This window comes from Jaculus jaculus, chromosome 5, assembly GCF_020740685.1.
Source record: "Jaculus jaculus isolate mJacJac1 chromosome 5, mJacJac1.mat.Y.cur, whole genome shotgun sequence".
NCBI lineage: Eukaryota > Metazoa > Chordata > Mammalia > Rodentia > Dipodidae > Jaculus > Jaculus jaculus.
Genome location: NC_059106.1, coordinates 89,431,301 through 89,456,959, shown reverse-complemented (window position 1 = coordinate 89,456,959; position 25,659 = coordinate 89,431,301). Strand labels below are relative to the sequence as shown.

General features: G+C 43.3%; 1 protein-coding gene across 1 annotated transcript; it reads left to right on the top strand.

Moving 5' to 3' along the window:
* Positions 1-869: 869 nt before the first annotated feature.
* LOC101607949 (zinc finger protein 420-like) lies at positions 870-25,393 on the top strand. Its single transcript, XM_045149147.1, is given in 7 exon segments — positions 870-942; positions 1,151-1,392; positions 15,210-15,326; positions 15,757-15,791; positions 21,215-21,307; positions 23,617-24,560; positions 24,636-25,393. Coding segments are annotated over 7 exon segments (2,262 nt in total).
* Positions 25,394-25,659: the final 266 nt, after the last annotated feature.

The following is a 25,659-nucleotide window of genomic DNA, read 5'->3' as shown; positions in this document are numbered from 1 at the left end:
CCTGCTTGGGAAGAAATGGTGAGAGACTCAGAGACACTATTTTGCAGGAAACTCCTGAATGAGACTCCCTTATTATTCCCACTAGCCTACTGACACCCAGAGCGCTGGGCGTCAGCCCAGACCTTAGGCAAGGGTGCTTTTTGTATCTTTCTTCCTACAAGCAAGCAAGGTTACAAAGGTAATGGTGTGAGCTGGCAGCTACATAGTTTAAATTTCTTGTAATTTTTGTTCTTAGCACAAAACTATCAGTAACTCCCAGCGCAGGTAGGGAACTTATCTTTATGATCTTTGGTTCCCCTGTGAAGGCTTGTGGAAGGAAGCTTATCTCTCTGTTCTCCTGTCTCTCCCTGCAGATGGTTTAAGGGCCACCATGCTCTTACCTCTGCTCTTTGTGGGTAACTTCTGGACTGTTGGGGCGCTCTGTAACTCAGCACACTTTTTTCTTTTATTGCTGTTTTCTGCTAGAACTACAGAAAGAAGGGCGGTTGACAGCAGAGACGAAGGGGGATGGTGCTCACAAATTTAGATTCAGATAGTCAGAGAGAAAAACAGTCAAAGAGATTCAGAGATAAAGCAACAGACAAGGAGAAACCAAAACCAAGAGACAAGAATTGCCAGAGCTGTGGCAGCAAGATACACTATCAACCTTGGCTCCCGAAACCGCTGGGGAGATTGGGTGAGCCCCAAGGGGACAGCGGAGGAGGACAGTCATCACTCCAGCTGAGAAAAGTACAGCCAGTCTGGGGGCACCTGGCAAAACCACCTTTCCAAACTATGACATGCCCAGTTTGGAACTTTGGGGTGCCCAAGAGCTTCCGATTCAGAACTCCCTCCACACACCAGGACAGAGCCCTTCACTTGGGGCAGCAATGTGGGCTGAGGTCCCGCGCAGGGACTACACCGTACACCCTGGGTTCCCGGAGCCGGTCCAGCCCCCACCGCGTAACGGGAGGGGTTGGAGTGTACAGGGGCCTAGCGGGACCCTGGAGCGGAAGACCGAGAGCCGCCGCCTCTAGGGCCAGGTCCTCCTTTTACAGCTTCCCTCCCCTGCCTCGGGACCCACCACTCGCCACTTCTGGCGTCCAGCGTCCTCCCTACTGTTGCGACTCCAGGCTTGATCCCGCAGGCTGGGCTGGGAGCTGTGGTTGAGAACTCACGGCCCCACGGTTCCCGCGCGGCGGGGCGCGGGCTGCGCGCGGGGCGGGCTCCCGCCGCTGGACGAGCCTTTCCCGCCGCCCGGCTCGCTGCCCGCCCACCGTCTCTCGAGCTGCCACGGCCTTGCCTTTCTTCTCAGGGGTCTGCGGAGAATGCGGGCTGACCTGGGTGGCCGAGCGCCGCGGTGGTGCAAGGAGATCCAAGGGGAGATGCTACGTGGCCGGGAAGCCAGCACTGGTGAGTGTGCGGCGGGTTGCTGTCAGCCGCGGGGCTAGGGGCTCCCCACCAGGGTCCTCAGCCTTTCGGGTCGCTGTGGGGTCGGGGCTGGGCCGGGTCACAAACCCTATATAGCCCGGCTGCAGCCCCTTCTGCGTAGCTGTGCCCAAGAGTGTAAGGTCCGAGTCCAGAGCCAGGGCAAGGAAGCTGCTGAACCCCATGTTCATACCAGTGGACTCCTGTCTCCTGTCCCAGTTTACTTTGGCGCTTGCTCTTGTATTCTGTCCCCCGCGTTCCTTGATGTGGATCCAGTTGCATGGGGCTGTCATGTATGGTTTTCAGGGTTGTAGGTAACCTCATATCCTTGCCCGGATTTATCACGTTACAATCTGCCTCCAAGCCAACCGGAACTCCTCTTTTTTGGGTCCTGAGCTCTTATCTCCAGCCTCAGATGACAGGTGGCCATCCTTTGACCCTGACCCTTGACAGCCCATTCACCTTGACCTGGGCAGGCTGTCATGGGTCCCGAAGACCCAGCTTGTTCTAGCCAACAGACAGAGCTCCTGGAAAACATCAAGACCCTCAGCGCCCTGGGGCGGGGGAGAAGACATGGTCTTTGGGGAATTCTCGTGCTTTGCGGTGTGGTAGGTTGGCGTTGGAAACTGTGGTGCTGGGTTACACGTACAAGAGCCCTTTGTCTATTGCTCCTGGAGTCTGGGGCACAGATTCAGGAGGTGGAGACTAGCCATGGCTGGTCATAGCGTGGCTCTGGTCAAAAAAGTGATTTCCCTAGGGTGCTTTGCTACAAGTTACACTGAAGGGACTTTTGTCAGCCTGTGTGGTGACACTTCTCATCCATTCCACGGGTTCCCTGGACCCAAGCCCAAGGAGGCAAAGCCAGGGATTATAGTCTCAGCCCCGCCCCCGCTCATCTAAGTGTCTCAGGCTCAGACTATGTCTCTGTGATTTGTCTCTGAGTTTGTGAATATCTTCCTGATAGTCTCAAGGTAGGTGTGTGTATGCCACTCACCTATGCCTCCACTGTTACTGGCTGTGTCTGGTACTCTTAGAGATCTGTGCTTGATAGGCATGTCACTGAGCCAAATCCTGTGTTTCTTTTTTAATATATATTTTATTTATTTATTAGAGGGATAGAAAGAGGGAGAGAGGTACTTAGAGAATTGTTGCATCAGGGCTTCTAGCTACTGCAAATGAACTCCAGATGCATGTACCAGCTTGTGCATCTGGCTTATGTGGGTACTGGCAAATTGAACCTGGGTCCTTAAGTTTCACAGGCAAATGCCTTAACTGCTGAGCCATCTCTCTGACTGGCTTTCTTTCTTTCTTTTTTTTTTTTTTTTTTTACTTAAAAAGTGTGTGTGAGCCAGGCGTGGTGGCCTTTAATCCCACCACTGGGGAGGCAGAGGTAGGAGGATCACTGAGTTCAAGGCCACCCTGAGAATGCAGAGTGAATTCCAGGTCGGCCTGGGCTACAGTGAGATCCTACCTTGAAAAACCAAAAGAAAAAGAAAAAAAAGTGTGTGTGTTTTGTGGTCACACCAGGGTCTTTTTGTTGCTGCAAAAGAACACCAGATACCTGCATCACTTTTCCAGTCTGGTTTACATGGGTTTTACATGGGTGGTTTGGGTTTTGATCTCTGAGCCAGCAAGCTTTGCAGGCAAGTGCCCTTAACCCCCAAGCCATCTTCCCAGCCCTAACTGTTGTTTTGAAGTATAGTCTCATTCTGTAGCCCAAGACCTTTAGGTGGTGATCCTTCTGCTTTGGCTTCCCAGGAAGTCGGGGTTACAGGCCTGAACCCACAGGGTTGGTTCTGTGTCCTCTTTTGTGGCAGTAAAGACAGTTACCCAGGACAGTGACTGGCTCATGGTAGGAGCCCAGGTACTAGGCTGCCTCCCTGGCTCCACTTGGGCCTTCTGCACATCCTCCCAAGGGCAGGTCTAGAGTGGGGATTACACCAAAGGCCTGCATGTGTCTTACCTTGCAGGGTTCCTGCACCCAGCTGGAGCCCTTGCACAGATTGAGCCCAGGGAATCACCAAAAAGATTGTGGGACCAAAGTGCAGTGAGAGGAAGAGGGACACAGATAACAAGGTTCACAGAAAATTAGAAGGCCACAGTTAGGTCCCAAGACCCCAAGCCTTCAAGGGTAGGTGAGGGTATTGAGGACGTGAAGCAGGTGCTAGGGCATTGGAGAAGCAGACCAGAGTCCTCATCCTCCTGCCTCCCCCATGATGTGGAGCCCCACAGCCATCAGTTTTCAGGATTTGATAGGGGTTGAGTCCTGGTAACTGAGTCACAGTGACAGAGGGGGTAACTTTGGAGACTTGGAGGCAGGAAAATGGGGGCATAACCCCAAACTTGCCAAAGGACATGCTGATTCTGGCTTTCCCCATATGTCTGCAAATATATTCCTCCATCCTGTCCCAGCTCCTCATTCTGTAAGTTTTGTTATTTGAATATTCAGACATGGTGTCAGTCTGTAGCCTACACTCTTCTCAATCTTAGCAGTCCTCCTGCTCCAGCCTCCTAAACACTGGGATTTATGGGTGTGAGCTACTATCCTTCCATACGTTCTGTTCTGCCTCACCTTCTCTGTCTCTGTGATCTTAGTGGTATGTCACTGACACCTTGAAAGTAGGTGGGAGTCCTGGTCTGGGAAGGACTTTGGCTGGCTCATAGTTTTTTGTATCATTAACTCTGGATAAGGTATTCTAGGAGCAGCTGTAGGCAGAGGCCTCACCCCTTCCTGCCGTCTTCCCTCTGTCTGGATTTCTTCCTTCATGCCCGGCTGAGGTGAAATAGGCAATAGGGACTACACCTGGGTTCAGATGTCACCTCCAAGGCAATTATAGTGGCTTGGTTCAGTATACCTGGGCTACTTAGGGAACTGAGGAGACAGGATCAAATACTCAAGACAAGCGGGCACTACAGAGTGGGTTCAAGGCCCATCTAGGTGATGTAGTGAGTAGTCTTTAAAACAAATAAACAGGCCAGGCGTCTTGGTACACTCCTTTAATCCCAGCACTTGGGAGGCAGATGTAGGAGGATCGCTATAAGTTTGAGGCCACCCTGAGGCTACATAGTGAATTCCAGGTCAGCCTGGGCTAGAGTGAGACCCTACCTCAAAAATCCAAAGTAGGACTGGCAAGATTGCTTAGTGGTTAAGGAGCTTGTCAGCCAAAGCTGAAGGACCCATGTGTGATTCTCCAGGAACCACATAAGCCAGATGCACAAGGGGGCACATGCATCTGGAGTTTGTTTGCAGTGACTGGAGGCCCTGGTGTGCCTTTTCTTTCTCTCTCTTTCTCTCTCTCTCTGCCTTTACTGTCTTTCAACTAAACAAATAAAAATGTTTTAAAAACTAACTAAACAAATAAACAAACAATAAAATAAGAGGGAAGAGTTCAGTGGTAGTGTGCTTGCCTGGCATGCCAGGGTCCTAGGCCCCACTTCTAATTATATTCTTCCTGATGGGCCTTCAGAGAAGGCTAGACCCACATTAGGTCTCATTTTGTTCTCATGGTAAGTGGGGGAGTGTTGCCCCCTGCCTAGCAGTGTGGTGGGGCCCCTACAAGGCAAGGATACAGAATTGCCTTGCAAAGGCTGGAAGCTTCTTTAGAGCCTACCTGTCCTCTCCTCTTAGACCTGGAAACCAGATGAAGGATGGGGTGTGGAGCTCTGCCTTCTGTACAGAAAGAGAAGCTAATTCCAAGACTGGTTTTGAGTGGTGTTTCCCCATGGCCTGCCACCTTGGGGAAGGTGGCACAGGGGCCTTTCACTAAGCTCACAGGAGCATGTAAAGGGCTGGGGGAGATTTTGCTGAGGGTCCACAGTTTTTGTGGATGGATGAAATACTAAAATGTTTGAAGAGGAAATCTGTGAGAGGAAGACTGGCCTGAAAGGTGTAAGGTAAAAAAACAAGGTGAAGAAAGTGGCCAGGGTTGGAAGATGGCCCTTGAGAGGAGTTGTGAGCCAGAGGGGATGAATGTCTGAAGGAGGAGGCAATTATCTGTGGAAAAAGGTGAGGACGTGAGGGAGGAAGAACAGTCTATAGAAGTGTGAGGACTAAGTGGGGTGTAGCAGTTTGAAGGAGGAGAGGTTGTGAGAAGAGATTTGGAGGAAATCTGCACGTGGAGGTTTCAGTTTGAAAGAGGGAGTGATTGGTCCAGGTCAGAAGTGGATAACTGAGGAAGCAAGCAAGAAGAGGATGAGGGAGGAGATACTGTCCACAGTAAAGTGAAGGGACAAGTGGTTGTGAGGCAGTAGATAGTTTGGACAGAATGTTTTCAGAGATGAAATTTTTGCTGGAATCTGAGAAAAGAGGCCAGTTGTAAGGGGGAAGAAGACTCAAGGTCTGAGGGTGAAAGCTTGGCCTAAGGTAGGAATGAAGTAGGATGGAAAGACTGGGAAATAAAAAAGACATGAGATAGGAAAGGAGCTCTCTTTGCTCTGGGATCTTGTTGACAGTCCTGAGTTCCAAAACAATTGGCCAACTGGGCTGTGAAACTTGCCTACATAGAGTCAATATTCCTTTTGTACAGAGGCATTTCGAATAAGAATGTTAGTATCAGGGAGGGATGCTTAAGGCATAAGTATATGACCTTTAAGTGTGGCCCACACTCCTTTCCCAGATGTAAGCCTGATGGGAGGAGCGCTGTCTGAGTGCTCAGCTGGGCTGAGGTAAAGGAAGGGTCCGAGGAGGGAAGGGATGCCAGGGTCTTCCTGCCTTGCAGCTGATTTCTCAGAATGTTCGACTGCTCAGGGAAGCCCCAGCTCCCACACCGCCTCCCCTCCAGTGCCATGGATGGAGGATGCAGAAACAGAATCAGCATCCCATACCTTTTTAGGACTTTTGACCCAGGGCCTCTTCCTGTTCCCCATCAAACTTTGGCAATTCCTTTTGCCTCAGCCTCCAAACACTTTGGATTGCATATGAGTGCCATGCTATCATGCTGTCTGTTTCTTTTTGAGACAGCTCAGGCTAACTTGCCATTCACTATGTAATCCAGGCTAGCTTCCTCCTCATGGTAGTCCTGCTGTCTCACTGTCTCAGCCTCCCGAGCGCTGGGGTTGAATACATGTGCTAAAGTTTCTGGCTACATCGCTTGTCTTACTTCTTGTCCCTTCCACAAGATGAGTCATACTGGACCAAACTCTTCCTAGCAGTTGTAATCATGTTCATACGTTCCAAGAGGAATTCCATCTACATTTCACATTTGAACTTGCTGCCCTAGCTGTGAAGTCAGAGACAACAGATTTGAAGTCTGTCTCTGTGGGCCCAGCATGTTGTTTCTAACCAACTGACTTGGGTAGCTATTGACAAGCTCTAATTCTTACATCCTGCTCCCTGGTACACAATAGTTTGGATGGGGAAACTGAGGCATGCAGGGAGTGAATTCATAGTATCAGGTCATTGACGGCACAACTATCACTCTGTAATGTGGCTCTGCTGCCTTCAAATGCAGGAATGAGAGAGACTTGTGGCCACAAGGAATGGGATTAGATTTAACTTCTATATAGAACTGCTACATAGAGCTGCCTGAAGAGCCCGTGGGTTCTACCAGCTGAAGAAATGGATGTGGAGCCCAGGTGGTGAGGGACTGGCCCAAGATCGGGCAGTCCCTGCCTTTGTCCATGGCTACATAGCTTCCTTGGGGTCAGCACAGGTTCTGTTTCCCTGATGCTGACCTGACCTCCAGGGATGAATGCAGTCCTGCTTCCTGGAATGAAGTCCATAACTCCTAGGTCCTCTAACCCTGGCATCTTCGCAGCTTGCCTGTGTCCCTGGCACAGAGCAGAATCAGCCCACCTGGGTCCCAGCCATGACTTAGTCTTTCTGCTTTATCTTGGGTTGTGTCTGCATACAGGAGCTGAGTCATAGCATTGTGACTTTGGGCTGGCTACCTTGGCCCCTGGGAAACTGACACTGCATGACCCTCCCCCAACTGTGTTGGTCAGACAGTGTGAACCAGGCAGATGTGCGAATTTTTGCTCCTGTCATTGGTGAGTCTCCGAACATTGTGTGTAGGACAGAAGTACCCAAGGCTTTCAGTGAGAGACTAAGGTACAAGGGCCCCCAACCATGGTTCCAGCAGAAAATCAATCAGGGTATGGAGCATCCAGAGATGGAGACTGGAACCTGGCCTGGTGCAACCCAGAATGTGGTTTTGCCAGGCACCTTGCCACCAGCTGAACTGGATGATGATGTCTGACTGCCCAACTGGTGCCACCTGTCTGCCCCTGAATTTTCTGGTGCCATGTAGCCCTTCCATGTTCTATGGAAGGCTGAACAAGGGCATATGGTTCCCCCACACCCAGTCACACCCAGCTTGTGCTGTGTGCCCCTGGATTTGTATCCCTAGTGGTCTTATCTGTGAATCTCTGTGATGACTATCTTTGAATATCTGTGATAATCTCTCTGGCTCTCCAAATCTAGTTGTGTGAGCACCACCCCCCTGCTTTCATGGACCCACCTTTCCCTAATATCTCTGGGTCTCTCTCCACCTTCAAGTCTTGGTGTCCCTAGGCTTCCAAATTCCTGGTTGGGTGACCTTAATTAATCACTTCACTCTTGAGCCATCCCCCCACTCATCCTATAGGATCATACCTGTCCATGCATTCTTATTTAACAATGGATTGAATGCCTACTTCTATAGCATGAGGGGCTTTCAGGGCAAAGAAGTGAGGAAAAGGGATCTGAGGGAAAAGGACATTTGGAAAGATTCTTTCTTTGGTGTGTGTGTTTGGAAGTTTGATTATAATATGGCGAGGAGAGGTTCTTTCTGGGTTTTGTCTGGCTGGGGTTCTAAAGGCTTCCTGTATCTGTATTGGCACCTCTTTCCCAATTTGGGGGAAATTTTCCTCTATGATTTTGTTGAAGATGCCTACTATGCCTCTGGAGTGGAGTTCTTCTCCTTCTACTATGCCCTGAATTCTTATATTGGATCTTTTCATAGTGTCCCGAATATCTTGAAATTCCCACTCATACTTTTCTATAAGTTTGTCTTTCTCTCTGTTGGACTGCATTAGGTCTGCCACCTGGTCTTCTAGCTTAGATATTCTGTCCTCTCCCTCATCCATCCTACTGGTGAGATTTTCTACAGAGTTTTTTATTTCATTAACTGTGTTCTTCATTGCTAGTAATTCTGACTGGTTTTTCTTTATTATTTCTATTTCCCTATTTATGTCTTGTATTGCCTTCTTTATTTCATTAAATTGGTGTCCTGCCTCTTCTTTGATTCCTTTGATTTCCTCTTTGATTTCCTCTTTGATTTCTTCTTTGATTGTTTTCATGTGTTCTTTGACCTCTTTGAACATATTTATAATTATTCTTTTGAACTCTTTCTCAGGCATTTCCTCTAACTCTTTCTCACTGGAGGACATTTCTGATGCATTAATACTTTTAGGTGGATTTATATCGTCTTGCTTTTTAGTGTTTCTTGTGTTATAATGTATATATTTTTGCATCTTGGATTAAGTTAATGCTTGGATTTTCTAGCTAGCTGTGTATTCTTAGCTGTACCAATTGATTTGATGTAATATATTTTCAGGGTAGGACCTTAAGGTATTAGGTGTGGCTCTGAAGACTCTCAGAGTATCTACAAAGATGTTCTTAGGGGTTGAGTTTCCCTGCTATAGGAGTATTCAAGCAGGCTGAGTGGAATAAAATACAGGTAGATTCTAAAATTTAACTAAACACTATACACATTCAATCAAAAACAGCCCCGAGTATGTATGCAAGAGTAGTTATTATAATGACCAGATCCTCTATCAACAAAGAGGTTTAGATTTCTGGTCTGTTGAGGGATCCAAGTCAGCTTGTGACCAAGTGAGACCCTTCCCTGGTGCAATCCCAGTTACCTTGGGTGATTTTGGTCTCAGTCAAGTTGCTGCCTGGGTCGTCGGGCTGCTGTTCTGATTTCTGGAGCTGGGCACTTGCTTTTCCTATGGGGAAAACTGAGCCGCTGCTGCTGCTGCTGCTGCCTCTGCTGCTGCTGTAGCTGCCACTGCTGGAGCCACCACTGCTGCTGAAGCTGCTGCTGCTGTGTCCACTGCCGCTGCTCCCCCTGAAGCTGCTGCTGCGGGGTCTGCTGCTGCTGGGGCTGCTGGTACTGGTGCTGGAGCCGCTGATGTTGCTGCTGAACTCTGCTCCTGCTTGGGTCCCGTTGTCAGCCCAAGTTGGCGTGGCCAGGTCCCGGGCCACTGCTCTGTTCGCTGGAGCTGGGCTCAGGCGGTGGGGGAGGGGAGGGAGCCGCAGCTGCTCTGGTTCTCACTGTTCCACGTGTTCTTCTACCTCGCGGTCTGCTCCTCCGTTGCTCGCTGCCGCTCTCCCCTCACGTTTCCCGAGTTGCGGAGTGAGGGGAAAATCCCGCACCTGGCTTTTCCTGCAGCTCGAGCTGAGTCTGGCGGCTCTCTGCTGCGCCACGGCCGCGGCGGTTGGCTGAGCTGCCGGAGCCGCTTTTCCCGCCTGTGCAGGCTCTGGATGCTCTATAACTCTTCTACTTCTCTGCTGCCACTTCAATTTCCTATACACCTCACTTTTTAGTAAAAGTGTGTATTTTGCTGAGTTTTTTTGGTCTTTTTCCCCCCTAGGCTGCTTTGGCGTGGTACCTACGCCGCCATCTTAACCGGAAGTCTCCCTGACTCGAAAGATTCTTAATATAGAGGCCAGTTCTAAAGAGAAACAAGGAGAGATGTGTGAAGAGCTATGTGAAGTGAAGGCATGTCTTATGTAAGGAGTGAGACAAGATAGAAAGGGTACAATAAGGTGACATGTAAAGGGACTGTAGCCACTCACTGTGGATGGACTGTGGTTAAAGTTTCTCACCAGCTGAGAGTCAAGAATTCCAACACAATTAACAACGTTTGTAAACGTGTTGTAAACATTGACAACATACAGAATATCTCTTAATTTTCACAATATTTCAAATAAGAATATTAAAATTGTAATCAACCATGCTTAAGACCTAAGTGTATATGATTTTCAGATATGTTCTTACTGATTTTTCAGGTGCAAACTTGAAATTTACTGGAGTTTCCTGTGAAACACCATTGTAGGGAAATCAAGAGAAGATACCTTATGCCATAGAAGCCAGAAATGATGAGTTTGTGGGCTGGCTTACTGTGAGCCAGGGGAGGGGTGCTCTAATTCTCTGTACCACTGGACACTGTCCCCTGGCTCTGCATTGTCTATGCCACTTGGCTCTCAGATTATGTTCCCTGATCCCTCAATTCCTGGAACACTCTTTATCTTATTTCCATGGTCTTACAACCTGGTAACTGTGGAAACAAACACCTAGATGATCTTCTATATATACCAGGGATCTCAGGTTCTCTTGTATTTCCCAGCCACACAGAACACCATCTGTTTATATCCTGAACTTTATCTCTGGGCTCTGGTGACCTCATGGCTCTGAACCTCAGGAGATTACTCACCCTGATCTGGCCATGCTGTCATAGGGTCCAAGACATGTTTTAGCAACCAGGAAGAATTCTAGGAGGTTTGGGGGCCTCTCTACATGGGCTCTGGGGAGAAGGCATGCCAGGGTGCTTACAGAGCAGCAACATAGTGTAGGAAGCTACTGGGTCTGGTCCCAGGTCTTTGGGCCTCTTGACTATGGTGTGGGATATTGGGAGCCATGAATTGGGAAGGTGTTTTCCCCAGCCACCCTGTCAGCAGCTGAATTGATGGAACTTTTCTTAGCCCGGGTAATGCTCCCACACTAAGTGGGACCAGTCCTCCCCTACCAGGGAGGCTTTCCTACATCTATTCACAGGGATCTCTCAACCCCTGCTTGTGACCTGGGAAGTGCATCCAGGGCTCAATGTCCCACCCACCACAGCCCACCTGTGAAGCTTTGTGTGTACTTTTGGATGTATGCCATTGACTATCTCTCTCTGAATCTCTGTGACTATGTCTGTGGGTGTCCTAATCTAGGCATATGACTGTGATTCCCCCTTTGCTTTCCTGTCATAGGCCTGTCTTTCTCCAGTATCGGAGAGTCTCTCTTCCACATGAGGCCTTTCCTTCAGGTCCTGGGGCCTCTAGGTCATTAGCTAGAATCAGGATGCCCACTTCCTGACTGAGTGATCTTGGTTTGGCACTTCACCTCTCTAAGCCATGTCTCCCTATCTCTCTCTCTCTCGCTCTGAATGTGTATATATTCTGTTAGTCTGAGAATGGACCTTGTTCAGCTGAGACAGCTGGGTGAGTTAAACCAGGATTCTACAAGCAGCTCTGTGCAGATGCTTTACCCCTTTTCACCTCGTCCCACCTGTCCCTGTATGTTCCCATCAGTGCCCTTCAAGCCTAAACCTTGACTCTAATCTTCCCAAAAGCCCAAATGATGTTGGCCTGTATCCCTGGCTCCTGAGGAGACTGAGGAGGAAATATGCCAGGTTAGAGCTCCCTGAGCTAAGAACAGCTTCCCAGTAAACCTTGGCAATTTAATGAGATGATGTAGTTCAGTGGTAGTGCACTTGCCAAGTATGTGCAGGCTCCTGGGTTCCATTCCCAATCACCTTCTCCCTGTTCAAGCCTTGCTTGAGCTACCTGTAGAGATCCTGCCTCAAAAGAAAATGGGGGAACTATGGCTATAACTCAGCTGTAGAGCACTTGCCTAGCTTGTGCAGAACCCTGAGTTTGATACCCAGTACTATAAAACAACAAACAACCAAAGAAAAGAAAAACACAGAAAACAACCAAAAGGTCTCTTTATGTGGAAGACATCATTTTAAAATGAAAAAGTATAGAGCACAGGAGTAGAGGACACAGATCAGGCTGCTCTGATCTTCCTTTAAGAAAGAAATTGTATCCCATCTTACAGACTTGTAGATCAATGAGAGCATCCAATGGTGTTTCCTCAAAGTACACTTAAGCTTCCAGATGGAAACAAGGTCTGCACAGTTCATAGCTATGGCCCAGCCAGAAGGGATAGATACATTAGGCCAATTCCACACCCATGTGTTTCCTCTGGAGAAGGGGTTTCTGTCAGCCTGAAGTTCTCACCCAATCCTGTGCCCTTTATTTTTTGGGTTGCAGCAACTACTCAATCCTTGGTGCCACATATGTATTTGATATGCAGAGAAGACCAGGTGGGCTTTGGAGTCTTGGCTATGCCTCTTATGCTTCTGATTTCAGTGGGCCTATTTCCCAGTCTGAGACATCACAGAATGATGCAAGAATTCAATTGTGACAGCTAGGAAGATATTATGAATCAGAAATAAAGACTCTGCCACAGCTCCCTAATAGAGTAGAGCCACCATCTTCATCCTCCCTCATAAAAGCCCAATGTTTGAGCACCAGATTGAGCTGGGTCTTGTTCCTGCTTTATTAGGTTAGTGTGGTTTATTAGGTCATGGTAATGTGGTTTCCACAACCCCCTCTCCTTCCTCTAAGTTTATCTGGGGTAACCTCTTCCTGAGTGTGGTACACTGAGTTAGGGCAAGAAAAACCCCCAAGGAGCCCAACACATTCCCCTACTCATTCCCACACTCAGTAGTAAGCTACTGGGGTGATAGGTAAACAAGAAACAATCCATTGGGCACATTTGGTTCCCCTAGAACCCTGGGGTTTGTATGAACCTCCTGACTGAGCCTGCCAATGCCACCATGCCCTATACTGATCCTTCAATTTTTATTTGGAGAGTTGAAATTGTGTCTTGCCATGTTGGCCTGGTTCTTTCTTTTTTTATATTTATTTTCTGTCTTTCTTCTTTCCTTCCTTCTTTTCCTTCCTCCCTCCCTCCTTTCTTTCAATGAATGGGCATGCCAGGGCCTCTAGCCACTGCAAACAAACTCCAGATACCATGTGACATTTTGTGCATCTGGCTTTATGTAGATACTAGGGAATCGAACCCAGGTCCTTAGGATTTTCAGGCAAGTGCCTTAAATGTTGAACCATCTCTCTAGCTCGGGCCTGGTACTTTCTATGTAGCCCATGCTTTCATCATACTCACAGAAATCCTCCTTCCTTAGCATCTTAAGTGCTGGCATGACAGGAGTGTGCCACCATGCCCAGTCAAAACCATCAGTTTTTCCCCCGTTTCCTCCTCTATGGAGCAGAGCAAGGGACTTCCCCTGTTCACCTTCCTGATACATCATAGACGCAGTGACCTTCTATGGGAGCACATCAGGTCCCCAGCCTGGGACTTCATTTGTATGTGCTACATGTCATCCAGACCCCAAACCTGAGACTTCATTGACCTGTGCTACATGTGAGACTTCCATGGGATAGACAGACTCACAGAGAGAGAGATTTTAATTGATTGAGGTTAATGGTTCTCATATGTCATCCCAGCACATGGGAGGATGAGGAAGGAGGATTTCTATGAGTATGAGGACAGCCATCTGGACTAGATTGTGAGATTCTGTCTCAAGAAAAAAGTGGGTTGTGCAGATGGCTCAGTTGATGACGTGTTGGCCATGCAAGCATAAGGACTGGAATTCCAGTCCCCAGCACCCATGTTGCCAAGACAATATTGTGCTACATAGTAAGACTTTCTCAATAAAATAAAAATGGATGAGTGAATGAATAAGTAAAATGTAGGAAATCTGAACTCTTATTCTCTTATGATAGATTTGAAGGAATGACTAATATCCTAACATAAGTAACCCCTAAATCTCGCACTTGTTTGAACTAGGTGAGGGGCATGGTGATTTTTTTTTTTTTTTTTTTACTTTTTATGAGGTTCTGTGTCTTCTTGCTGAAATGCTTATAGTACAAGAATGCTTAGTGGGGCTAGGACACTTTGGTCCGTTTCTGACACATTATAGGATACTTTCGGGAGAAAAATAAATCATAGAGGTTGAGTTGAGCCATTAATACTAATTAAGTATTATTGACAAGACTGAAAGTCCACACTATAGCAGCAATTTCTTTTCATATGAAATTTAACTTGCCACTTACAAATAGTTCACAAAAGACATTGTTTAAAAGTAATGGTTTGGGGGCTGGAGACATAGCTTAGTGGTAAAGGCACTTGCCTGCAAAGCTTAAAGACCCTGGTTAAGTTCCCAAATACCCACGTAAGTCTAGATGCACAAGATGGGGCGTGTGTCTGGAGTCCATTTGTAGTGGCTGGTGGCCCCAGAATACCCAGTCCCTCTCTCTCTCTTTCCCTCTCTCTCTCTGTTTCTGCTTGCAATTAAATAAATAAAATGTTTTTAATATTTTATTTATTTATTTATTTATGAGAGAGAAAGAGACAGATAGAAAGAAAGAGAATGGACACTCCAAGGCATCTAGCCACTGCATATGAACTCCAGACACATGTGCCCCCTTGTACATCTGGCTTACGTGGGTCCTGTGAATCAAACCCGGACCCTTAGGCTTCACAGGCAAATGCCATAACCACTAAGCCATTTCCCCAGTCCCCAATAAAATATTTTTTAAAAGAATAGGACCTACTAGGTGTGGTGGCACATGCCTTTAATCCCAGCACTCTGGGGGCACAGGTAGAAGGATAGCTGAGTTTGAGGCCACCCTGAGACAACATAGTGAATCCCAGGTCAGCCTGAGCTAGAGTAAGACCCTACCTTGAAAAAAAAGAAGAAGAAAGAATAGGGTCTATTCTATTAGAGTTGGAAATTGAACTCATAGCCTTATATCTTCTGGGCATTGAGTATACTGTACCATATTATTAATCATTCAGCCTAAACATGTGTCATTTCATTCTGTTAAAATTCCATAGAAAACTCTAACCATATCTTTTGAATCACTTCATTAAGACACAGGTAAAATCTACAAAGAAGCTGTTAACCCTACCACGATATACATACATTATTCCCTCTCTTGTGGTCTTGGGTTGGGTTTATAGGAGTTGGTGTCATTTGAAGACCTAGCTGTGGACTTCACCTGGCAAGAGTGGCAGCACCTGGATGCTGCTCAGAGAACCCTCTACCAAGATGTGATGTTGGAAAACTACAACAGCCTGGTGTTCTTGGGTGAGTTGGAACACTCATATAACTCTGGGGAGCAGTTAATTTCCTCTTTGTTTAGAGGTATTAATATCACTGCTAACTTTTAATACTAATATGATATTGCATTTTTAATTAATTATGAGGCACATTTATGTAGAACAAAGTGGCTTTGCAATATACATAATAATTAAAGATCAGTTGAAGTTAGTTGATAAGTCTGTCAGTTCAGACATTACTTGTATCAGGAACACTTAAAAACTTTCTGGTAGCTCTTTCGAAATAACTAATGTAATTGTTGGATGCATATTTACCTCTATACTACAGAACATAGATTATTCTTTCCAAATACACACAGTTAATTCTAACCATCCTCTCTCCATCCCCTTTCTACAATTTCTTTTCTATATTGTAATAACCTCTGTTTTATTCTCTATTTGTATTAAGACAAATTTGGGTTATAAGTATAACAAGAATATACAGTATTTTTATTTTTGTGCCTATAACATTTCATTGATATTCCAGCAATAAGAAATGAAGAGATCACTATTATAATAGATAAATAATATTCAGTCATTAATATACTGCACATGTCCTCTGTGGTTACTACCTATGTTGATTATATATTTGGCTTTAGTGTACAGTGCTTTTACAAGCACTGGAATATAAATTTCTCTGCAAAGTACTGATGTCATCTCCTTTGAATACATATATAGCCAAGGATGGTATAATAGTATTGTGTTCTAGTTCTACATGCAGTTTCTTTCACTTTTTGTTTATTTGCTTGATTCAGGATCTTATGTAGTCAGGAGTGGCCACAATCTTTCTATGTAGTGGAAGCTAACTTTGAACTGTTGCTCCTCCAGACACCACTTCCTAAGTGTTAACATTTCAGTTGTGCACTCTGTCTCTGCCTGACTTGCATCTATTTTTTTGAAGAAGTATGCTGTCATGTTACCTTAACTAATTTATATTTTTATATTTCATATTTATATTCATCAGTTTATCAGATTTTTCAGCATTAATTATATTTTATCTTTATGATATATATTCTAATTTCAGTGTGATGATAATACAAAGTAATTTCTTTTTTTAATTTTTAAATTTTTATTAACATTTTCCATGATTATAAAAAAAATCCCATGGTAATTCCCTCCCTCCCCCCGACACTTTCTCCTTTTATATATTCTAATTTCACTGCAATGATAATACAAAGTAATTTCTTGTTGGATAAACTTTGCTGTCATTTTTTTCATTTTAGGTATTGATTATTCAATCCATTGTAATCCTGGTTGTTTATTTTTCTTTTTGTGCTTTTACTGACTGTACTTTTGGCATACATCAAGGAACTTTGTCTATATATTGTCCTTGTGTTTTTCCCATGTATTCTAGGAGTTTTATACTTTTAGATCTTATTTTTAAATCTTTTATCCACTGTCTGCTGATCTCTGTGGGAAAGAGTTGTCTATTACTTTTCCTAATTCTGTAGCTATGTCTCTGAGCACAGGTGTACATTACAACTTCCATTTTGCATATAAGGTCTTAAAGTTTGTGTTGAAAGTTATTTGACTACCATAGTCATCTGTCCATCTCCCTGAAACCACTGAGATAAACATCTTACAAAAATTATTTCCCTGGCATTTTTCAAGGATTTCAATCAATATTTACTTGACCATTTTACTTTGATTCTGTGGTGAGGAGGAACATCATGGCAGAGAGCATAATAGTTGTGTACCACCCAGGATGACTTGAATCTAATTTTTTGAGTAAACATACTGTATTTCAAGGTACCTTGACTAAATTATTCCCCCACCAGACTATCAGTTTTGTAGAAAAAAGCTGCTCACTTTACATCACCCAGGAAGAAGTGAGGAGGAGGGCACTACAGATATTCCGACAACCCTTCTTTCATGTCCTCTTTCATTCTTTTCTGGGAAGCTATGTTCTTTCAACTTTTTTCAGAATTTTTGTTTGTTTGTTTGCTTTTCAAGGTAGGGTCTGGCAATAGCTCTGGCTGACCTGGAATTCACTGTGTAGTCTCAGACTGGCCTTGAGCTCACAACAATCCACCTATCTCAGCCTCCTGAGTTCTGGGATTGAAGGTGTATGCTACTATCCCTGGCTTTGTTCAGTATTTTTGAATTTTCAATACATTTCAAAATTTTTAGTACATTTCAATATTTTTATAAATGATTTAGTAGCTATTTTGAATGATTTTATTCTGATAGACTTTCTCATCAAATTTTCTTTTTTTTTTTAATTTTTTTTTAATTTATTTATTTGAGAGCGGCAGACACAGAGAGAAAGACAGAGGGAGAGAGAGAGAATGGGCGCGCCAGGGCTTCCAGCCTCTGCAAACGAACTCCAGACGCGTGCGCCCCCTTGTGCATCTGGCTAACGTGGGTCCTGGGGAACCGAGCCTCGAACCGGGGTCCTTAGGCTTCACAGGCAAGCGCTTAACCGCTAAGCCATCTCTCCAGCCCTTCTCATCAAATTTTAAAGAAAGAGTTTCATGTAGCCCCAGCTGACCTCAAACTTGCTATGTAGTCAGGTTTACCTTCAACTTCTAGTCCTACTGCCTACACACCTTGTGCTGGGATTTCAGGAAGATGCCACCATGCACGGTTTTAATTGGTGCTGGGAATTGACACTAGGAATTTGTGCATGCTAGTCTCTGTGGGACTACCAACTGAGCTACATCCCCAGCCTAGAAATTTTGTTCTTCATAGATAAACAGTCTACAAGTTTTCATGTATTAATTTTGTATTTTTAATATTTTTATTTATTTATTTTATAGAGTGAGACAGCAAGAGAGAGAAGGAGACAGACAGAGAAAGAATAGGCATGCTAGGGCCTCTAGCCACTGCAAACAAACCCCAAATACACGTGCCACCTTGTGCATCTGGCTTACATGGGTGCTGGGGAATCAAGCCTGGGTCCTTAGATTTTTCAGGCAAGCACCTTAACCACTAAGCAACCACTCCAGCCCCAACTTTGTATTTTGTAACCTGTGTCATTTCATTCATTTTTCTTAAAAATAAAAAAAAAATTAAAAACATGTTTTTGAGACAGGATCTCACTCTAGGTTATCCTGGAACTCACTTTGTTGCCCAGTCTGACCTCAAACTGAACATTGATTCTCATACATCAGATTTCTAAGTGCTGTGATTAATAGGAGTAGGCCACCATACCTGGCTGTATTTTTTTCCTTTTGAAAGTCTTTTTTCCTCTATATAAAGTCATTTGGCCTACATATGAGGACACATTTATAGTCCCATGTGTTATTTTGATTTACTTTGTTTACTGCCCTATGAGGACACATTTACAGTCCCATGTGTTATTTTGATTTACTTTTTTTTATTGCCCTTATATTTTTTATTTGGGAGAGAAAAAGAAGAGAGTGAATATGGGCATACTGGGAAATCTTGCTGCAAATGAACTACAGATGCATGCGCCACTTTGTGCAGCTAGGCTTTATGTAGGATCTGGTGAATTGTACCTGAATCAGCAGACTTTGCAAACAAGTGCCTTTAACCACAGAGCCATATACCCAGTCCGCCCTTATTTTAATATCTAAGGATAAAATTTAACTCTTTTCTTTTTTAGTGCTTTCTTAGAGCTGCATGCATGCTAGAAAAGTGCTGTGCCACTCAACTCTTTCCTCATCCATAAGACATCTAATAGTGTAGTTAAACATGCTACTGAAAAGGTACCAAAGAGTTCCAAAACCTAGAGGAAATAATTTCAGCCCTTCCCCATTTGTTAAGATGTAGGCTCTATGTTTATTACATATATACTTTTTTTATGTGGTGGAATAGTCCTGTGTCAATTTATTGAGGATTTTTCTTTGTGTGTGTGTGTGTGTGTGTGCCCACACATGCCACTGTGCATATGTGGAGGTAAGACAACTATCTCAAGGTGTCTTGGGTTTTATTCTACCTTCTTCACTGAAGCAAATGAATGCTTCACAATTTGGATTCTCATAGCTCTACTTCACACTATTATAGGCCTGTAGGATTAGAGATGTGTGTTCCACTTTACATAGATGCTAGGAAGATCAAATTCATGTCTTCAGGGTTTGCAAGCCAGCGCCTTTAACTCTGGGCACATTTACTGGGTTTTCTGAAAGTGAGATGTTGAAATTTATAAAATGACTTATGTATTGTCATGTACTTATTGTAGTATTTATATGGATTTTCAGTTTTATCCTGTAGACTCAGTGTTTACACATGTGAATTTCCATATAGTGAATGTTGCATCCCTGAAACGAATCATATATGATCATAATTTGTAATATTTTTATATGTTCCCCTTCTTCATTTTCTGTTTTATTCAGAAACTTGTACCTAGATACATTGAAGATAATGAGCCTATAGTTTGGTGGTGGTGTCTTTTTTAATTTTCAGATCACTATAATCTCAGATTTTTGAGTTTACAGCTAAGAAATTGGCAGTTCCTATAATAGGTATTCTTTATATACTGACTTTGGGGTTTGGAGTTCTCCTCTTGAAATTATTAGAATTTTTTTTTTTTGTAGAATTTTGCTAGTATAGGCTGGAGAGATGATTTAGTGGTTAATGTGCTTGCCTGTGAAACCAAAGGACCCAGGTCCAATTCCCCAGGACCCACATAAGCCAGATGCACAAGGTGGCGCATACATCTGGAGTTCATTTGCAGTGACTGTAGGCCCTGGCTCACCCATTACTCTCTTTCTACCTTTTTCTCTCTCTCTTTCAAATAAAACAAAATAAAAAGCTTAAAAAAAAAAAGAAAAAACTTTGGCTTGAATATAGTGTTACAGAATAATTTGTTGGTCAAATCTGCTAGGATACCTATGTGCCAATTGGACATGTATATGAATATATGAATTCATTTTTTTTTATTTATTTGAGAGTGACAGACAGAGAGGGAAAGAGGCAGATAGAGAGAGAAAATGGGCATGCCAGGGCCTCCAGCCACTGCAAATGAACTCCAGACACATGCACCCCCTTGTGAATCTGGCTAATATGTGGGTCCTGGGGAATTGAGCCTTGACCTGGGGTCCTTAGGCTTCACAGGCAAGAGCTAAACTGCTAAGCCATCTCTCCAGCCTGAATTCATTTTTTCCTATGAGAAAATTTCTTTATGGAAACTGTTTGTATTTCATTTATTTTACTCTGGAACACATTTCATATAAATGTTTGCTTTCTTAATGGAAATGTTTGTAAATCAAAGATCCATTATCCCTTATATTCTTTTTAGTTTTGTAATTTTCCTAAGTTAGTTTAAAATAATCACTTATTGTACATCCATTTTTTCTACATTATTAACTTTGCTGTGGAGCTTATTGTCTTACTTTTTTTCTTTTTATTACTTTTTTTCTTTTCTTTTTTTTGTTTTGACTTTTCAAGGTAGGGTCTCACTCTAGCCCAAGCTGACCTGGAATTCCGTATGTAGTCTCAGAGTGGCCCCAAACACACAGCAATCCTCATATCTCTGCCTCCCGAGTGCTGGGATTAAAGGCATACGCCACGACACCAAAATTTAGTTTTTTTTTTCTTCATTTCATTACCTGAGGTGTCTACCTGCAATCCCTCTTGCTGGTTCTTTTTTTTATGACCACTCTCACTTTGTTTCTCTTGTGAGAAATGTCATTATCTATTTTTTTTCCGATTTTATTATGTTCACTCTTCATTATCTTCTGTTTGTTTAACGAGTTTTTTTTTTAATCATTGTGTTATATATTAAGCACTTTAATGTCACATGAGGATAATATTCTGATCAGTGAACACCAAGAATATAAATGCTCTATAAAATACAGATTACCTAGTAGAGAGCAGTTCCTGACACGGTGCTGTCATCTTTGATTAGTAGACCTGATTTGACATATTGGCACAGTAGTTTATGCATTATTTCCCACTTACAGGGCATTGTATAACCAAACCAGAGTTGATCTTCAAGTTGGAGCATGGATTTGCACCAGTCGGTGTAATAGAAGCATCAATTCAGAACCTTTCAGGTAAATGAATGCATACTGTGGTACAGAGGTCAGCAGGACCTCTCATCAGGTATTAGTCATAGTAAGCTCTTTTTTTCCAACATTTACCCAATCTAGATCCTAAATACATCTATTGTCTATGACCATACTACCCTGTACATGCCCAATCTCATCTAAATACAGCTATTGCTATGAATCAAAAACCTGTTTTATACAGTTTATAAAGAGGTTTCTTCATGTTAACCCAAATCTCTGTTTCTACCATTAGAAATTATGTTTGACAGCTAAAGATTGATCTTCCATATGACCCAGCTATAGCACTCCTAGGCATATATCCTAAGGACTCATCTCATTTCCTTAGAAGTACGTGCTCAACCATGTTTATTGCTGCTCAATTTATAATAGCTGGGAAATGGAACCAGCCTAGATGTCCCTCAACTGGTGAGTGGATAATGAAGATATGGCACATTTATACAATGGAGTTCTACTCAGCGGTAAAGAAAAATGAAGTTATGAAATTTGCAGAAAAATGGATGGACCTGGAAAGGATTATACTAAGTGAGGTAACCCAGGCCCAGAAAGCCAAGCACCACATGTTCTCTCTCATATGTGGATCCTAGCTACAGATGATTGGGCTTCTGCGTGAGAATGAAAATACTTAGTAGCAGAGGCCAGTAAGTTAAAAAGGAGACATAAAGGGAAGAGAAAGGAAGGGAGGAGGATACTTAATAGGTTGATATTGTATATATGTAATTACAATGATTGTAATGGGGAGGTAATATGATGGAGAATGGAATTTCAAATGGGAAAGTGTGGGGGTGGGGAGGGAGGGAATTACCATGGGATATATTTTATAATCATGGAAAATGTTAATAAAAATTACAAAAAAAAAGAAATTATGTTTGATATCCATCTTTCATCTTTTTAAAAATGTGATTGTAAGACAGGTGTGGTGGCGCACACCTTTAATCCCAGCACTCTGGAGGCAGAGGTAGGAGGATTGCTGTGAGTTTTAAGCCACCCTGAGACTCCATAGTGAATTCCAGGTCAGCCTGAACTAGAGTGAGACCCTACCTCAAAAAAACAAAACAAAACAACAACAAAAAAATGTGATTGTGCTATTAGTTACTTTCATTGCTATGATAAAATACCTGACAAGAAATAGTTTAAGGTAGTATTTATTTATACATGCAGTTTACTGATGGTGATCATGCTTATACTATTGATACAGAGTTGAAAATTAGTACACTAAAGGTAGTACTTACATAGTTATAGTTGCAGTCTCCTGTGGGATTTATTGGAAAATAAGAAAAGAGAGCATCAGAGATTCAAGGATAAGATAAGAGTTTAAAAGCCTTCTGTATGCCACAATTTCCATGAGAAGAATTAAGGTGACAAAGGAAATAAAATGTTTGAAAGAGAAATGTGCCATGCCAGGAATCAAAAGAATGTATTGGAGTGTGTAGCACATAGAAAACTGAAATAACAGTGAAGAATAAAGCAGAAAATGTTCTATTTTCACCTCCCAGGTAAAAAGAATGCAAATCTAGAAGTACAAGGTAAGATTGAACAGTACATAGAACTCTTATACCAACAGAATAGTATCCTTGGATTTGGGAAAATCTGTGTTAAATCCAGTGGAGTGATTCTTTTTGACTGTGTCTTATTCTGTAACAGAAGACTTACATTGCAGAAGTAGATTCTGTTTGTCTTAATATTTTTTGGTGTGTTTTATGGAGATGCCCTCTGCTCTTAGAACTTGATAACCAAGGAACAACCACAGTTCGTAGAGTCTGTGGATACATTGATTATTCCTGGGTGGCAGATAGCCACAGGAGGCAGAAGTAGAATCTGAGAGGGACAGATGTATAATCCTTGAGGAATGCTAGCATTAGGGAGTCCAACATGTGGAGGCTTTGATAGTCTCATGCTTCATAATGAAAAGTTAACCACATTGCTTATGGGTTATTGCAAAGAAAGAGTATGTTAAGCCAGTTTTGAGCAGATTGCTTGGCCCTCCAATCTTATTTACAGTTTCATGTTGTTAGGTGTAACATGAAAATGAAACTTTTGAGCCAAAATCTATTAGATGGCTGAATGCTTCTCCTTGCCACATGTGGTTGACTCTTGGTTTGGTCCTGAAATGAGCAGATAGAATCTTGGTTTCCTCTGAATTTTCAGTCTAATGCACTAAAGGGATGCCTTCACTGGTTTGTTTGCCTGCACCTAAACAATTTGGGGCCTTCATAGTGATTAGGATTCTTCCTGGTCCATTAGCTACAACGGTCATTGAGGTATACAAAGACATTTATTAATATAATGCATTTCTAATTGAATGCAGGTGAGAAGCCATATGAGTGTAATGAATGTGGTAAAGCTTTCCGCACCAAGTCTAATCTCACACTGCATCAGCGAACTCATTCTGGTGAGAAGCCCTATGAATGTGATGGATGTGGGAAAGCTTTTCTCACCAAATCAAATTTCACTGTCCACCACAGAACTCATACAGGTGAGAAGCCATACAAATGTAATGAATGTTTGAAAGCTTTTTCTCAGAAGTCACATCTCACAGTGCATCAAAGAACTCATACTGGTGAGAAGGCATGTGAATGTAACAAATGTGGGAAGGCTTTCTGCACCAAGTCACACCTCACTGTGCATCAGCAAACACATACAGGTGAGATGTCATATGACTGTAACGAATGTATGAAAGCTTTCCACACCAAGTCACAACTCATTGAGCATCAAATAACTCACATAGTTGAGAAGCCATATATATGTAATGAATGTGGGAAAGTTTTCCTTGCCAAGACAAAACTCATTTTGCACATGAGAACTCATACTGGGGAGAAGACTTATGAATGTCTTGAATGTAGAAAGGCTTTCCTCACCAAGTCCCACCTCACTGAGCATCAAATAACTCATACAAATGAAAAGCCATATGAATGTAATGAATGTAATAAATGCAGGAAAACGTTCCGCACCAAGTCACAACTCACCATGCATCAGTGAACTCATAGTGGTGAGAAGCCCTATGAGTGTATTGAATGTGGAGAGACATTCCTCACCAAGTCACACCTCACTGAGCATCAAACAGCTCATACAGGAGATAAACCTTATGAATGTAATGAATGTGGAAAAGCATTCTGCACCAAGTCAAATCTCACACTGCATCAGCGAACTCATTCAGGTAAGAAGCCATATGAATGTAATGAATGTGGGAAAGCTTTCCTTGCCAAGTCAAATCTTGTAGTCCATCAAAGGACTCACACAGGTGTGAAGCCATATGAATGTGGGAAAGCTTTCTGCCAGAAGTCACAACTTATTTTGCATCAAAGGACTCATCCAGGTGAAAAGACATATGAATGTAATGAATGTGGAAAGACTTTCCTCACCAGGTCACACCTCACTGCACATCAGAGAACACATACAGGTGAGAAGCCATATGATTGTAACAAATGTGGGAAAGCTTTCTGCCAAAAATCACAACTCACTGTGCATCAAAGAATCCATACAGGGGAGAAGGGCTATGAATGTAATGAGTGTGAAAATGTTTTCCTCACAAATTCACACCAGGCTGAGCATCAAATGACTCATAAAAATGAGAAGCCATATGAATGTAATGAATGTGGAAAAGCTTTCCGCACCAAGCCCAGTCTCACATTGCATCAACGAACTCATTCAGGTGAAAAACCATATGAATGTAATGAATGTCAGAAAGCTTTTCTCACCAAGTCAAACCTCAGGGTCCACCAGAGAACTCACACAGGTGAGAAGCCATATGAATGTAACAGATGCGGAAAATCTTTCTGCCAGAAGTCACATCTCACAGTCCATCACAAAACCCATACAGGGGAGAAAGCATGGGAATGTTATGAATGCAGAAAGGCTTTCCTCACCAAGTCACACCTAACTGAACATTGGAGAATTCATACAGGTGATAAGCCATTTGAATGTCATGAATGTGGGAAAGCTTTCTGCCATAAGTCAGATCTCACTGCACATCAGAGAACTCATACTAGTGAGAAGCCATACAAATGTATAGACTGGGAGATAGTTTTTTGCCAAATTAAAACTCACTCACCATCAGAAAACAAATATGGGTGAAAAGTCTTTTAGTTGTACAGAATGCAAAAAAATAAAATAAAATAAAATAAAATAAACCTTTGTATTAAAGAGCTTTCAGAAGCCATATGAATGTAAATATTTAGGAAAATTTTCACTACACATCTTACATCATTATACATCAGATAGCTCATACAAATGAGTAGTCTTAAGAATAAAGAACTCTGGGGCTGGTGAAATGCTTAGCGTTAAGGCACTTGCTTGCAAAGCCAACAGACCCAGGTTTGATTCCCCAGGACCCACATAAG